This window comes from Hyla sarda, chromosome 4 (genome assembly GCF_029499605.1).
Source record: "Hyla sarda isolate aHylSar1 chromosome 4, aHylSar1.hap1, whole genome shotgun sequence".
In the NCBI taxonomy this organism is placed as follows: Eukaryota; Metazoa; Chordata; class Amphibia; order Anura; family Hylidae; genus Hyla; species Hyla sarda.
The window spans coordinates 17,939,928-17,957,441 of NC_079192.1; the positions used below are offsets into that span (position 1 = coordinate 17,939,928).

Below are 17,514 nucleotides of genomic sequence, written 5' to 3' on the forward strand. Positions count from 1 at the left end.
TCCAATAAGAGTATCAGCAATTTATTTACCAATTCAAAGAATAAATCATTGATATTCTTATTGGAGTGCTGCTCTTCTGCTTTTTATACTCTTTGGATACATGGTTGTGAGTCAGACCACGGGGAGCAGAGCAGCCATCATTGGACTTGAAGTTTGTATACAGTGCCAACCTTCAAGACTCTTTGCTTCTGTGTCCCCCTATAGTTATTGGCCCCCATACTGACCCCATTTAATTGTAGATCCCCACACTGCACCCATATAGTTGTAAGCCCCCATACTGCCCCACTTTGGTGCTCCACTGCTCCTACGGTTTGTGGACCCAATCCTATGACCTATAGAGCACCAAAGCTGAAACAGTATTTCTTGTCCACAGAAGCCCGGTGCAAACGCTCCTCCTCATTCGGTGCCTGCATCCTCTTGATTTGCTCCTTGGGCAGCGACATCAGCTAGTGCCAGCAGCCACTGCCTTTACAAGAAGTGACCAGTGACAGCCGCCACTTTTGCAAATTTTTCTAAATTAGCTCTATTCCATAAGGAAGAAATCTCTTTGGTTTCCCTATAAGTCACTGTCGACCCATTAAACAGCCACGAGGAATTTATGGGCTGAGAACCATAATAGTAAAGTTTACTCCTTTAGAGCTCTTTTCCATACACTAAATGGGTCTTTTCAAAGAAAAAAAAAAGATATCCCCCTGAATCTTAAAGGGGTTAATAACAGCTTCACCACCTGAAGCTATCATAGGAGATCTATTCACGTTAATGAAGGTCACTGTTTTACCATGTTAGGCTTCTTTCACACTGCCATTGTGCCCCATCGAGAAACAACGTCAAACTCTCTTTTCTTTTTTTCAGTTTGACGGCCGTCATTTTGACGGGTTTTAACGGGCAACAGCGGGTCCCGATGGACCCCCTTATAGTCAATGGGGTCCTTCGGGTGCTGCTGTTTTTCAGCGAGAGTAGCGGGAAAAATAGACGGCACAAGCAGTATTTTTTCTCCGCTATTCTCCCCGGTGGCCCTGACATCCATGACACTACTGTGTGACAACGGTAGTGTGAATGGAGCATTAAGGTGTCTGAGGAATGTGTGTTAGTGTTACAGACAGTAGTGTAACTATAGCTTGTAACTTCTATATGGATAGTGTGCCTTACAATGAAAGATGTACTCTTTCAATCCTATTACTTTGTGAGCTGCAGGTCAGGGGACCCGCTGCTACCCTGAAGACATTAGCTCATGGGAACTGGGCCCATTATACATCCCAAAGGTATCAGGGAACATTGACTTCTATCCATAATAGTTTGTGTTCCTGCCCTATCATGGTGTACATTGTGTTGCGTTTGAAACATTTTTAATTGACTCTTAACACACGATGTTTCCCAAGAAGGTGTTTTCTTGAGTTTACATTTGGATGAATTAAAATAACGTAACATTTAGGAAAAAACAAAAAACAGAGCATGGCCCAACTAGAAGATATGATAGCGAAGACCTCCATGGCCACAGTGTATTTTCCAGTCGTACTTAGTGAAGCTGGGATGAAGGACACCCACACAGAAAGGAAGGCCAGCATGCTGAAAGTGATGAATTTGGCCTCATTGAAACTGTCAGGTAGTTGTCTCACCATGAAAGCCACAAGGCAACTGATAAGGGCCAAGAAGCTCAGATACCCTAAAGTAAACCAAAAAGCTGTGGGTGATCCCTGGTTGCATTCAATAACTAGAACTCCAGTCTTAGCTTTGAGATTAAATTCGGAGAATGGAGGAGAAATAAGAAGCCATATTGTACAGATAAGGAATTGAATGATGGTGCCCATAGAAATGACCAGGTAGGATACCTGAGGACTGGCCCATCTTCGTAAATCACTGTTGGGCTTAGTAGCCCTAAAGGCTATCATAACCAAGATAGTTTTGGCCAAAATACAGGAAACACACAGGGCAAAAACCAGTCCAAAGGCTGCTTGACGTAGAAGGCATTTCAGATTTTCAGGATAGCCTATAAATCCCAAAGAGCATAAAAAACAAAGGGACAAGCAGATCAGAAGAAGACAGCTGATGGTGTAATTGTTGGCACGAACAATGGGGGTGGTCTTATAGGAAATGAGCAGCACTAAGATAGATATGGGAACAAAGGAAGAGGTAATACTGGTGGATGCCAATGTTATGCCCAAAGTCTCCTCATACGAGAGGTATTCAACGGGTTTTGGTAGACATCTGTCCTTTTCTTCACTTGGCCACATATTCCAAGGACATTTAGAACAATCTGCTGCATCTAAATAGAGATAACACATATCATAGTAATAATTCTTTATTTATATAATGCACATAGATTCCACAGCACTGTACACTCAAATTGGTCACTGTCCCCTTGGGGCTCACAAACAGAATTCACCCATCAGTGTGTTTTTAGACTGTGGGAGGAAACGCACACAAACACTGGGAGAACATAATAACTTGTTGCAGATTTTGTCCTTAGAAGGATTTGAACCCAGGACTCCAGTGCTGCAAAGCCACAATGTTAACCACAGAGCCATCAACATACATTTTTATTAACACTTTCAGACACTATTACAATCCTACTGATATAATTCAAAAACTAACCCACCAGGTACATTGGAGATCTCTCCTTGTGGGCAGGGGACACATTTGTAGCAGCAACTTGGTTCTCCTGGAATGGAGACTTTATGGGAACCTAGTGGACAACTTTCACTGCATATGGAGATTGGAACCTAGAAAAGGAGGAATTTTATGATTAATGTTACTTATATGTAGCTTTCATTTTATATTTCTGTGAAGAGATTTGTTAAATTGTGAAATTTCTATTAGGTGATGCTTACAGAGCTGTATGTACCCTATAGATATTAAGGCTACAATACTATAACTTTGTGTATAGTACAACCCGGGGAATGGGAACTATAATGATATGGGGCTGGAGCAAACATTCTGCTGCAACAGTCAAGGTCAGAGATAAGGCAGATCCTGGCTGTTTTAACTGTTTAATGGAAATCTGTCACCAGTGTAACCTTCACTAACCTGTCGGTACAGACAGGTAGTGCAGGTGACACTGATGATAAGGGTACTTACCATATCCCGTTCTGGGCAGTCGTTCTTCGGTAATTTTCTCCGGTATCTTCATCTGCGAGCCCGGCTTGGAGCATGGGCGGAGCTTATTGATGTCACCGCTGCTTTTCTCTAGCAACAGGACCCAGCAGAGAACAGCAGCGGTGACATCACTAAGCTCTGCCCATACTCCAAGCCGTGCCCGGAGCTGAAGATACTGGAGAAGATTACCAAAGAATGACTGCACGGAACGGGACAAGGTAAGTACTGTTGTCATCAGTGTCACCTGCACTACCTGTCTATAATGACAGGTTAGTGCAGTTGACACTGGCGACAGATTTCTTTTAAAGTTAGTACTTTTGTCATATTTTTAGGCAAAACTCTATAGTTTTTTGTTTCTCCTGTATTTTTTCCACTCCGTGTTCCAGACCAAAATGCTAAACAAAATACTGGGCAAAATGCTACCCATGAATCCAGCCTTAGAGAGCCCTAGTAACAACCGACGTACCTAAGTGGGTTTATAAAGTCTTAGGCCTCATTCATATTTGCATCGGAAATAGGCTGATCATATTTCTAATAAGATCAATACTACATGTCTGGTCTTTGTTCTCTGCTCAAATATCCTAAAATAATGGACACCCGATAGACCCAATTCAAGTTAATGGGTTCCATTGAGACCTGGTGGTGTCAGTTTTGCTCCTGTTTAAGGTCCATTCAGCGAGAAAAAATACAGCCAAACGAAATCATGAATGGGACGGAGTTTGTCATTTATGTGAAGTTATCAAAAGTTGACTTTCATACCTGTTCATTATGAGATGGCCATTGGACAATACTTGTGTTGACAATAAGGGCTCCCATCTGATTGGCCGTACTGTCATAACTCCCCACCTTCACCTGTTTCATTGGACCTCCCAGGTCTGTTTGCCAATTGACAATATCGTATATGGGAGGGGAGTCGCCATTCTTATCGAAAAACAATTCTCTCCCACTGCTTAGCTTTATTCTGGCCTTCTTCATGTAATAGAGAACCTAGAATGTGATGATGAATTGGGTCCATAAACTACAAAACGATACAACTTTATAGGTGATGTACAAAATGAATTTGAAAAATATATATTGTTAGGTATTTCAAAGATAAGGTAGAAGTGGCACTCCAAATTGAAATCAAATCAGTGCAAAGCTACATTTCGGCTCAACAATAGAGCCTTTCTCAAGCACAGTGAATCGTGTATGACAGTGCATATATATCAGCCCCCTAATCTCACATGCAAATGAGGGTGGGGGTCATTCACAATAATCACAACATTATACAAAATATATAAGAGACCATGATCGATCATAGAAGATAGTGTAAAGATTACAATCATGTAATCACATATACAGTAGATACACCTCCACTGTGAAATCGTGCATTGTGCTAATGTACATTACAAATAAAATCATAAAGTTCATGTTCAGTCCGGTTCTAAGGGCGGCGCTCACCTGTTGACAGGAGCACTATGGTCCAATAGCAAATGTTCTTCGTTCCGACATGTTGTGTTTGTAAACACTAGCAATGCGCAGGCGCCGGATCGCTGTATCCGGCCCAGACCGGAAGTTGTCAGCGGTCACGGGTTCCTGCGTCACAACGAGATGGAAATCCTAAGTTTCTTGCGCATGCGTAGAGGCCTCTTCAGTGTCCGATCCGCCATCTTTAGTAATGGCACTTCTAAGGGCAAAATACTGTTGAGTATACATGGCACACCGGATGACATTACTAACAACTATGGAGCGGACAGACTTCTAAATAATCAATGTATAATATAAGTTTTTCATTCTAACTGTAGAATCAAATCAAATAACACATTGTGTAAGGTTTGCTATTGTCCCAAAGAGGGGTATGTCCTATGGACAGAAGTCCCAATATTAGCAGGCAACTCCTTGTAGTCAGGGGTTCCTTATAGGGTATATATGCTCATTAGAGTCAAATCCCTTCAGGTATGAGGAAAACCTTTTGCCAAAATGTCTTGGTCCCAAAACTAGGACTCTTAGACACATATTGGCTCCCTTAGATATGCTCCAACGTCTATTGCAGGACTGCCGTAATGAGAAGCGCACAAGGGATTTCCATCTCTGAATCGATGTGACTCAGGAATCCATGACTGCTGACAACTTCTGACCCCCCTCATTTGCATGTGTGATTAGGGGGCTGATATATATGCACTGTGATACACGATTTACTATGCTTGAGAAAGGCTATATTGTTGAGCCGAAACGTTGCTTTGCACTGATGTGTAAATAAATACCACGTTTTTTATTTCAATTTGGAGTTTCGCTTCTACCTTATCTTTGATATTACGTTGGGGGTTGGTCTGCTCCTGAAGCTGAGCACCCAGACGGATCTGGAATCCTGCACATGGTGCTCCTCCTTGACTTTTGTTCTGTACTGTTAGGTATAGCTTCTCCCCTTATTGTACATGTATCCTTCCTTACCTTTACCCTGACATATCTCAAGACAAGTACTGTAAGATGGGCAATGTGGAAAAAAGTTTGCAATACTTTGCCAGTAGATATGTATACCTTGTGTTTATTTGTGGGCGATGAGTAATTGGGATTTGAATCAAAATCCGTCAAAGGTTATGAAAATAATTTTGTGATTATTTTCGATCGATTTTGCATCATAAAATACTGGAATTTGTTTGCAGAAAGGTAAGGATAGGAACATTATTTTTACACCAGTCTACTGGGCCCTGGCATGTAGATGACTTTTTGGAACTAAGTAATTTATGGAAAACTACCATGGCTACCAGTGATGCTTTTCTGATGCCGGAGAAGTAAATCTAGGGGCACATCTAAAGGGAATTTTTCTTCAGGTGTTTGACCTGCTTCAAATGATACATTTAAACTTCCTAGGCAATCCAGTAGATCAAGAATTGTTGAAAGACTCATGTGATCAGACGGGGTCCCAGATGTCCAACACCAAAGGTCCTATGTAAGTGTTGAACGTATGTAAAATCGGACAGATTTTTGGAGCAATTTTTGGGAATGCAAGATTGCCCAGATATTTTAAAGGGGTACTCGGGTGGAAAACTTTTTTTTTTTTTTTTTTAATGAACTGGTGCCAGAAAGTTAAACAAATTTGTAAATGACTTCTATTTAAAAATCTTATTTTTATTCTTATGCCAGTACTTATTATAAGCTGTATGCTACAGAGGAAATTCTTTTCTTTTAGAATTTCTTTTTTGTCTTGTCCACAGTGCTCTCTGCAGACACCTCTGTCTGTGTCAGGAACTGTCCAGAGCAGCATAGGTTTGCTATGGGGATTTTCTCCTGCTCTTGACAGTTCCTGATACAGGCATCAGGTGTCAGCAGAGAGCACTGTGGAAAAGACAAAAAATAAATTTGAAAAGAAAATAATTTCCTCTGTAACATACAGCTGCTAATAAGTACTGGAAGGACAAATATTTTTTAATTGAAGTAATTTACAAATCTGTTTAACTTTCTGGTACTAGTTGATTTAGAAAAATAAATAATGTTTTCCACCAGAGTACCCCTTTAAATGTGTCCGACCACCGAAGTGGAGAGGGACTAATGCTTTTAAATGAGGATTGCAGTCTTTGAAAACTGAAAGCACCATAGAAAAGTGGCAAAACGACATGGTTAAGAAAGACCAGTTGTCCCTAGGGCCACAAACATCCCTTTTATAATAACCCTTGACTAAAAACGAATAGACCCAATAGACCTATATTATCAAATACTATCCCTACTGTCTACTATTTCCGGTAGCTGAAAATTACCTTTTCTAACGCGGGTATGTAAAAGAGCCTTTATACCCCGCCTACATGTTTCCTTCCACCAGAGGCTTTTGCGCATTGTCATTTGCTCATAAGCTCTGATGACGCTCCTGGTGGAGTGAAACATGTAGATGGGCCACTTGTGCACACCATTGCGTTTCCACTGTCCAGATGTCTTGTTTTGGATTTGCATAGTTAGTACCATATCAAATCACTGTCATCATGCCTTCCTAATAGTATAATAAGAAACAACAGAAATATCCCACTTCTGTACTGGATACCTTCCCACCATAGACATGTTGAGTAGGAATGGGAGAATTTTGGGTGGTGTCCCAGTGATCCGATATGTACCACCTGTTCTACTAACAAGTTTTAAATGAAATTGGCAACGGTACCAACTTAATAACGTTAAACAAGGACATTACTGAAATCCCTTATTTCTTACCTGCCATGGCTTAAAGTAAAAAATATCTGAGCAGCTTCCATTAAGAAAAGGACCTTCTCCAACTTTACATGAACTCAGGTCATGTATGGCTTTTGCAATTAAATGTATAGCATTGTAGAGGTTGTATAAAGCTCGTCGGCTGGTTACATTAAGGCTGATCTGAAAGTTCTCCAGTCTTTCATATATTGTACAATTCCTGCTTGGTCTTTCGTGGTTAAAGGTCATGTTTTTGAATTTCAAAAAGGCGCAACCAATATGATCTTCCCAAAACATTCCATCCCAGGGCTCTTCTGACAACCTGGAGGAATTAAAATTCTCAACATAGTCCTCGAACCCTTGGATGTGTTCACTAGAATAGGCAAAGCCTATGGTTCCTTTAAGGATCTTGATATATCTGTTGAAAGAAAGCAAGGTGGGTGTTGACCAGCCCTCACTGGCCACCCAAAGCTTCTCAGTTATATTATGAAGTAGAATTTCATCAAACAGTGAAATAATGTCTACATCAGATGCAAAGATTATTATAGTCTTGGCCTGGGACTCTTTTATAGTCCGGATGATGCGTGGTATGTTGCGATCTGGGCGATTACTCTGGACATACTCTATGAACTCTACACAAGCTCCATACTTGATTAATTCTTGTCTCACTCCCTGTATGCCCTGGTATCCATAATCATTGGAATCGGCTATCATCCCAACCCAAGTCCAGTTAAAATACAGTAACAGCTGAGCCAGCCCTTTGGACTGGAATGAATCACTTGGGGCCGTACGAAGAAAAAACGGGAACTGAGTCTTGTCACTTAGTAGGGAGCTGCTGGATACATGGCTGACCTGACATACAAAAATAAATAAATACATAAAGAAAAAATAAAGGAAATTAGGAAGCTTTTGTTTTAATTAATTGCACCATAATATAACTAAATAGTAAAATATTATATGCTTTAGATTTTTTCAAATGACTTTTTGAATGACAATTAAAGGAGTTAAAAGGGTTATTCAACATAAGGTGACTTTACGTATTACCTGTCATACAGTAATGGATATGTGTTATGCCGAGCGCTCCGGGTCCCTGCTCCTCCCCGGAGCGCTCGCGGCGTTCTCCTCTCTGCAGCGCCCCGGTCAGAGCGCTGCACTGACACTGCCGACGGGGATGCGATTCGCATAGCGGGATGCGCCCGCTCGCGGATCGCATCCCAATCCACTTACCTGTCCCGGTCCCCGGCTGTCACGTCCTGTCGTGCGCGGCTCCGCTCTCTAGGGCGCGCGCGCGCCAGCTCTCTATGATTTAAAGGGCCAGTGCACCACTAATTGGTGCCTGGCCCAATCAGTGTAATTAGCTCCCACCTGCTCCACGCCTTTATAACCTCACTTCCCCTTCCCAGCATTGCCGGATCTTGTTGCCCTTGTGCCTAGGGAAAGCGTTTCCTGTGATTGCCTTACCAGAGTTTCCAGACCTTCTTCCGTTTCCATTGACTACGAACCTTGCCGCCTGCCCTGACCTTCTGCTACGTCTGACCATGCCTCTGTCTAGTCCTTCTGTCCCACGCCTTCTCAGCAGTCAGCGAGGTTGAGCCATTACCGGTGGATACGACCTGGTTGCTACCGCTGCAGCAAGACCATCCCGCTTTGCGGCGGGCTCTGGTGAATACCAGTAGCAACTTAGAACCGGTCCACCCGTAGGGTCCACGCCAATCCCTCGCTGACACAGAGGATCCACATCCAGCCTGCCGAATCCTAACAATATGCTTAACTAGGATCCGTCCGTATTAGTGGTAAATAGCCATGTTCTGTGCCCCGATCACTCTGCTGGCTTGTTTGTGTGAACTGGCTATTTCCTGTTTCTGTGCCCTCCCTTCAACTGCAATACCCAGTATACCTTGTTTCTAGGTGGGAGGTGACTTATCCCCCTCCCACACATCAGCCTCCCCACCCATTGTAGCACAGGTAGGCTCCCTTTCATGCATGCTTTGCTTGAAACTACAATTTCCTACAGCCCTATAGAGAATGATCTCCCTCCCATCCAGCAGTCACCCATTGAAGCACAGACACGCTTCCTTTCAACACCGGACTAGTGATGCAATGTCTCGGGCCGCACTGCAACCTAGGAAAGGCCCAAGACAACACTAATTTTGTATGCTGCTAAAAAATGAACTTATGGGGCAAAGTTCACATGAGAAATACAAGACCAGCCATCAAACACAGGTACAGACACTATATTATGAACTACACTAACTTTACAGCACCTGTAGCATAGTCAAATAAAAACAATCCTAGAATACCTCTTTAAGTTAGCCATCTATTTCAAATAGCTGCAAGCTAAATGCTGGTTTGTCCTACAATTCTATCCCCTGATCCCCAAAAGCTGCTTCCTAACTTCTCTGGTGCCTTGTATTTTCTTAAAAACAAAAGGATCAGTCATGTTGAAAACCAGCATGCCTGATTATTCCCCCCCCCCCCCCCCCCCCGACATCTGCCGTTACGGGAGAGTTGAAGGCCCGGCTACACTGTATGGACTGTACCATCTGTCACTCAGTAAAGCTACCATTGTCCGTAACCAGTCAATATTGCCCCCGTGCCTAGCCCAGGATCCAGCAGTGTACCTTCGGGTGGTATTGAGGATAAACCACGCCCTGGCATCACGAATACAAGGGGTTAATGCCATCTGCCCCTAGGGTAATTCCAGTTGCCCTGCATCTCACACCCAATACCACATTTACCAGGGCCGATCTTAGAAATATATAACCTTTAAGGCCAACCAGGGTGCATAAGCTGCTCCTGTTGAAGGTGGCACCACAGATGCCCTGGGATAAAGCATATTAAAGCATCACGCCCATTTCAGACTTCCATAGTATTACCACCGGTACCAACTATAAAGAATACATTTGATTCTTCAAGAACATTTAATTTCAACCTACTTGTGGATACCTGAGAACTTTCAGAATGTGAGCCATGAGTATTGAGTACGTTGATGTAGTGAAGCCAATGAACGCAGCCAGTTGGTTCCTCTTTAGGCACTGGTAGTTGGGTATAGCTTTATTCTGCCCTGTTATCATCCATAATGTGCCTTCAAGTTCCTTCTGGAGAACTCGACAAGAATCCAAAATTTGGAAACCCAAAGTCATGTTGGGAAGAAGGTTAGGATCATTGTTGATCTCCTTCATGGCAAACCTTATGGTCTGTAACTGGAGATATTTCTCCAGTGGGAATCTACAAAAATGAGCATTCAGAAAAATTGGTCAAAAACTCATTGACATCTCAATAAAATCTTAGATTCATCTAAAGGTCAAAGGGGTATTCCGGGATTTCAGATTTATTCATATATTGCTGGGGGCCTCCGAACTATTCTTATCTACTCTCGTGCACAGCATCTTCCCATCCGGCGAGAAGGGGCAATATTGCTGCCAGGGATTTGATGAATGGTCAGGTTTGATCCTGTGTGTCATCTTGGAAGCAGGTAAAAGCGGGTCACACCAGGAGACTGAAAGTCACTGGATAGGGAGCTCTTGGGGACTGGGGCAGGTAAGTGTAGTTTATTTTTTATTTTAGGAAGGCCCCCAGCAACACATAAAAAAAAAAAAAATACAGAATAGACCCTTATAGGAATACTCCCGTTCCCCAGCCTTAGGAACATCAGGTTCAGAAGGCTTGGAGCAGCAGCCACGATTGCCAAGTCATGGCCACGCCCCCTCATGACATCACACCACGCCCCCCTTATTGATGTCTATGGAACGGTGCGTGACTGTAGTCAAGCCCCCTCCCATAGACATCAATGGAGGGGGTGTGGGGTGATGTCACGAGGGGCGTGGACATGACGTCGCGATCGTGGCTGCTGCTCCAAGCCTTCTGAACCGGATGTTCAGAAGGCTGGGGCCTGGGACTACCCCTTTAAGTTATCAAAGTTGTACAGGAATTATTATGAGATTAATTATTTAATTAAAAAATCCATTTGTTCCCAATAGCATTTTAACTATAGGGGGACTCTGAGTTAATAGAGATAGTCTCCTGTTTAGAATCCTAATATCTTGGCCAGACAAAGAACACCTCTCACTATGGAGGACCTGTCCTGTCCTGCATTACACAGAAGACACATTGATATAAACGGGAACTTCGCCACTTTGGTAGGGGAAATTGTACACTCACTAAAAGGTTTTCTTACAGACATCTGATGATTGCAGAGATTCCCAACAGGGTGACACAATGTGATAAGTTTATTGTTTCTGGAACGTTTTTGGCCTTAAAGGGGTTATCCAGCCTTTTTTTTATATATATATATTTAGGTGCTAGGGAGGGGGGGGACATAGAAAATGTTATATTCCCTTGGCCCTAGTCCCCTGATAGTCCCCACAGCTACCTTTCTCCTCTGTTCGGTTCCCAAATCTTCTGATCTCTTCCTGCATCCGAGACCAGCTCTTAGTGCAGGACCTGCCTTTTCATCCAATCACTGGCCAGGATGAGACACCATTGCAGCCAGGGATTGGCTAAATTAGCAAGACCTGCTCCAAATGCTTATCTCAGAAGCAGGAAGAGAAGATGGAGGGACTGGACAAAGGTGAAGTGGAGTTGTAGAGACCAGTGGGAAACTGGGGCTACGTGGGTGTATTTTTTCCTGTCCCCCACTCCCCAGTACCTTATTAAGAACGAGATATTCTACCTGTATAGTTAACGGGCATTTGCATGAGATGGCAGCTTTTGTCATTTTCCAGGCTGTTTCCATAGTGATTCCAGCCATGGAGATCTCAGTTAAAGTCCCCCACCCCCTTGACTATTGTTGTGATCCAATTTAAACATGGTTAAGAGTTAACTTTGTGGAACTAAGTCTCTGTAGATATGCGTCTATGTATTACCGCCATATTTCACACCAGTGGTCACACGAGAAACGGTCAGTGTAACATAGTAGTGAATGAAGATTTGGGGACTTTGTCCCTTTCTTGAAGTTCTAATAAGTCCCTGTGCCCTAAGGGGTTAAGTAAAAGATTTATAAATCAGAAGAAAATGAGAGATTCCTTACTTCCTGCAGACAAACGGTGGTGGCTTCTCTCTGTATGTGATGTTATTATTGACTTTGTCTACATGTAGAGTTAATACTGCTCCAACTATGATGTCTCCACTCCACAATATACCCGTCTGCTCCGGGGCATTCAGCGTACAGCTGTGTTCTCCTGAAGGTAAGGCCCTAGTGAGGTAACACTGGACAAGGTCCCATAGTATGGAGTAGAAAAACATCCAAAGCCTGGAAATGTAGAATGAGATAAAATACACAATCGGCCTACACAAATTATGATAATAATGACAGCAATAACTAACTTTTTAGAGAATATTCTGGTTTGGCGGATAATCCCCAGTCAAGTTTCCAGAGTTAATTTACATGCCTATTTTTAATTGTTCATTGCATGGCCTATAAGATTTCCTCTGCTTGCCTCTCAGCACTCTGCTGTCCACTGTCTGCTGTTAGGGGAACTCTGTCTCTAGTAACAGAAAGGCCAGGAAAGAACAGAGGAAGTAGGGGCAGGCATTAGCAAGTTCTATGTGCAGGAGGGGGAACGCGATCCTGGTCTGGGTACAGTCAGTCAGTCTGTCTTCTCTAGAGCAGTGTTTCCCATCAAGGCTGCCTCCAGCTGTTGCCAAAGGCTGCCTGGGCATGATGAGGGAAGCCAATGCATCAGGATTTGTAGTTTTGCTACAGCTGGAGGCGCCCTGACTTGGAAACACTGCTCTAGAAGATCTGCATTGTCCCAAAAAGGTACATTTAGACTTCCTTCACATCTCAACAGTAACAGATCAGTGCTTATTGTAACCATTATTATTATTATTGTAACCCCTTCATTGCTGTGCTGCTCCTGTTTCTTTAATTTCTGCTCACATAGCACCTGGCAAAGCCTGTGAATCAGTCATCCTCTCTCACTGAACATGTCATTCATAGTAGCTTACTGTATAAATCCTCTGTCCGGCACAGTGCCGTCCTGCTGTTTCTTTCATAGTAGCTTACTGTATAAATCCTCTGTCCGGCACAGTGCCATCCTGCTGTTTCTTTCATAGTAGCTTACTGTATAAATCCTCTGTGCGGCACAGTGCCGTCCTGCTGTTTCTTTCATAGTAGCTTACTGTATAAATCCTCTGTCCGGCACAGTGCCGTCCTGCTGTTTCTTTCATAGTAGCTTACTGTATAAATCCTCTGTCCGGCACAGTGCCGTCCTGCTGTTTCTTTAATGTCTGCTCACATAGCACCTTGCAAAAAAAAAACTTCCACATGCCCTCTAGTACTATACTGGGCAAAACATATTTTGGTTTGGCAGATAATCCCCATTCATGTTTCAAGATCTAATTTTCATGCCTATTTTTCATATTTTTCATTGTGCATTACATGGCCTATAAGATTTCCTATGCTCGCCTTTCTGCACTCTGCTGTCCATTGCCTGCTGTTAGGGGAATTCTGTCTCTAGTAACAGAGGGACCAGGAAAGAACAGAAGAATTTGGAGCAGGCTTTAGCAAGTGCTATGTGCAGCAGAGGGGGAATGCGATCCTGGGTTGGGTACAGTCAATCAGTCTGTCTTCTCTAGATCAGTGTTCCCCATCCAGGGTGCCTCCAGCTGTTGCCAAAGGCTGCCTGGGCATGATGAGCAAAGCCAACATATCTGTCACCCCTTCTCTCTGTTGTAGGTAGGTAAACTTATCTTTTAATCTACAATCGGTCAGCCTCTCTTTATATTCTAGAGCAGTGTTTCTGTTAAACCGAGCGCTCCGGGTCTCCCTCCTCCTCCGGAGCGCTCGCGGCGTCTTCTGCCCTGCAGCGCTCCGGTCAGCAGTGCTGACTGGAGACGCTGTTCTGTTGTGCCCGGCGGGTCATCCCGTTCCACTCACCTGTCCCGATCTCCTGCTGGGTCCCAGTGCGTGCGGCCCCGCTCTCAGATTTAAAGGGCCAGCGCACCGCTAATTGATGCCTGGTCCAATCAGTCTAATCAGCTTCCATCTGTTCCATCTGCATAAAAGTCTGCTTCCCATTCCGTTCCCTGTGGGATCTTGTTGCCTTGTGCCCTGAGAAAGCGTTATTGTGTGTTCCTAAGCCTGTGTACCCAGACCTTCTGCTGTTGCCCCTGACTACGAATCTCGCTGCCTGCCCTGACCTTCTGCTACATCTTACCTCGCCTCTGTCTAATCCTTGTGTACCGCGCCTGGCTCAGCTGTCAGTGAGGTTGAGTCGCTATCGGGTGGAACGACCTGGGGGTTACCTGCTGCTGCAAGTCCATCCCGCTTTATGTGAAAACCAGTAACCCCTTAGATTCCGTTCCCCTGGTACGGCCCACGCCATCACCTCACTGACACAGAGGATACACCACCAGTGTCCTCTCCGCATACCAGTCCGGATCCTGACAGTTTCCCAACCAGGGTGCCTCCAGCTGTAGTGTTGAGCGGCATAGGCCATATTCGAATTCACGAATATTCGCGAATATATGGACGAATATTCGTCATATTCGCGAATATTCGCATATTCGTAATATTCTCGTTTTATTTTCGCATATGCGAAAATTAACATATGCAAAAATTTGCATATACAGAAATTAACATGAGCGAAAATGCGCATATGCGAAAATTAGCATATGCGAATTTTCACATATGCGAATTTTCTCACGCCAGTCTCACACAGTAGTAACTAGAGCCTTCTTTACATCACACAAGCTGGAAGCAGAGAGGGATGATCACTGTGATGTGTACTGTGAAGAAAAAAAAAAAACGAATATTCGTAATTACGAATATATAGCGCTATATTCGCGAAATTCGCGAATTCGCGAATATGCGATATTTGCGAATAATATTCGAATTGCGAATATTCGCGAGCAACACTATCCAGCTGTAGCAAAACTGCAAATCTCAGCATGCCCAGACAGCTTTTGGCTGTCTGGGCATGCTGAGATTTGCAGTTTTGCTACAGCTGAAGGCACCCTGGTTGGAAAACACTGCTCTAGAAGATCTGTACTGTCCCTATAAGATAAATTAAGAATTCCTTCTCATCTCAACAGTAACAGACCAGTGCTTATTGTAACTATTATTATTATTATTATTATTATTATTATAACCCCTTCCTTGCTGTGCTGCTCCTGTTTCTTCCATTTCTGCTCACACAGGACCTGGCAAAGCCTGTGAATCAGTCATCCCCTTCTCACTGCACATGTCATTCATAGTAGCTTACTGTATAAATCCTCAGCCAAACTCAATGCCAGCCTGTTAAAGGGGTAGGCCGGTGAAAACCTTTTTTCTTTTAAATCAACTGGTGGCAGAAAGTTAAACATATTTGTAAATTACTTCTATTAAAAAATCTTAATCCTTCCTGTACTTATTAGCTGCTGAATACTACAGAGGAAATTCTTTTATTTTTGGAATGCTCTCTGATTGCATCACGAGCACAGATCTCTCTGCTGACGTTATTATAATAATAATAAAGTTTTATTTATTGTTGTCCTTAGTGGGATTTGAACTCATCTGCTATGCATGGTTGCTAAAATGGACAGAGATGTCAGCAGAGAGCACCGTGCTTGGGATGTCATCAGTGTTCCAAAAAGAAAGGAATTTCCTCTGTAGCATTCAGCAGCTAATAAGTACTGGAAGGATTAAGATTTTTTAATAACAGTCATTTACAATTATGTTTAACTTTCTGCCACCAGTTGATTTAAAAGAAAAAAGGTTTTCACCGGAGTACCCCTTTAAGTGCTTAGCGTAACCCTTTCATTGCCGTCCTGCTGTTTCCTTAATGTCAGCCGTCCTGCTGTTTCCTTAATGTCATATAGCACCTTGCATAAACCCCTCCACATGCCCTCTAGTACTATACTGTGTAAATCATCAGCTCAGCACAGTGCCAGCCTGTTCAGTTCAGTGTCCTTTACCCAGCACTACATTATCATGGCATAGCATATATGAGTAGTACTGAACCTCGATTGTCTAGAAGTCCTGTGTATGTAATACTGGCATTTTTTAATGTTTTAATTTTATTTAAATTTATTTATTAATTATGTTTATAAATTGTGGAAATTCTAATTATTATACATGAATTATTTTATAATTATTATTATTATTTTTTTTAAATACTCCAAATGTAAAAGAAGTTAAGTGGTAGATAAGCAGTGAAAGATAGAATAAATGCAATGACTACAGCTACTAATAACAGATAATATTCAAGTGATATACCTCATGTTATGGAGCCTCAGGTGTGCGCGGTCACTCCGTAGGACGGTCGCCATCAGCATCTCATGTATTTATATATCCATTATACAGAGAGTCTCGGTCCCAGGCGAGCACTGTAACACTAATTGAATTTCTTTCCATAAGGATTTGTTGTTAATTCTTCTATTTAAAGAACAAGTACCATACAGGATGTTATATCTGAACGTCAGTGTCATTATCTCGATGTCTCTTGGGGGGGTGTCAGGCCTAACAAGAAGAAAAAGAAAATGATTATAACCACAACAGACTCCCATAGTTTTGCCTTTTTTAATCGTTTACATAACACCCTACATATTGACATATTTTAAAAGTAAAAATGTAGTAATTTAAGGGAAAATCTTTGAGAACATTTTTTTGACACCTAAAGGGGTACTCCACTGGAATTTTTTTTTTTTAATCAACTGGTGCCAAAAAGTTAAACAGATTTGTACATTACTTCTATTAAAAATGTTTAATCTTTCCAGTACTTATCAGCTGCTGTATGGTCCAGAGGAAGTTATTTTCTTTTTGAATTTCCTTTCTGTCTGACCACTGCTCTCTGCTGACACCTCTGTATATATTAGGAACTGTACAGAATAAGAGCAAATCCCCATAGAAAACCTCTCCTGCTCTGGACAGTTCCTAAAATGGACAGAGGTGTCAGCAGAGAGCACTGTGGTCAGGCAGAAAGGAAATTCAAAAAGAAAAGAACTTCCTGTGGATCATAACAGCAACTGGCAAGTACTGGAAGGATTTAGAATTTTTAATAGAAGTCATTTACAAATCTTATAACAATAGAATAAGAAAGCATGTGGAACATGTGAAACGGTCCAGTAGCCAGACAGCTGTACCCCCTGTACGTCTTTCTCTCCCCATGTATGTGAGTACCAATAAAGAAGAAACTGCTTGAAAATCAGCTCCGGTGAGTCGCCAACTTCTTTCTTATTCTATTGTTATAAGACTACAGTTTCACGTTCAGTCAGAGCACCACCAAGGTTTCACAGAAGCAGCCCAACCAGTTACCCTTTTTCCACGAGTCCCACGATCACAGACTG

General features: G+C 42.7%; 1 protein-coding gene across 1 annotated transcript; it reads right to left on the reverse strand.

Annotated features, from left to right (window-relative positions):
- Positions 1-1,346: 1,346 nt before the first annotated feature.
- Positions 1,347-16,497, reverse strand: LOC130367310 (extracellular calcium-sensing receptor-like). The gene is made up of 7 exons (XM_056569718.1): positions 16,445-16,497; positions 12,275-12,496; positions 10,182-10,473; positions 7,270-8,097; positions 3,853-4,080; positions 2,597-2,720; positions 1,347-2,263 (listed from the first exon to the last, which is right to left on the reverse strand). Exons 1-7 carry the CDS (start codon positions 16,495-16,497, stop codon positions 1,347-1,349), a joined length of 2,664 nt encoding a protein of 887 aa, XP_056425693.1.
- Between the last annotated feature and the right edge of the window lie 1,017 nt (positions 16,498-17,514).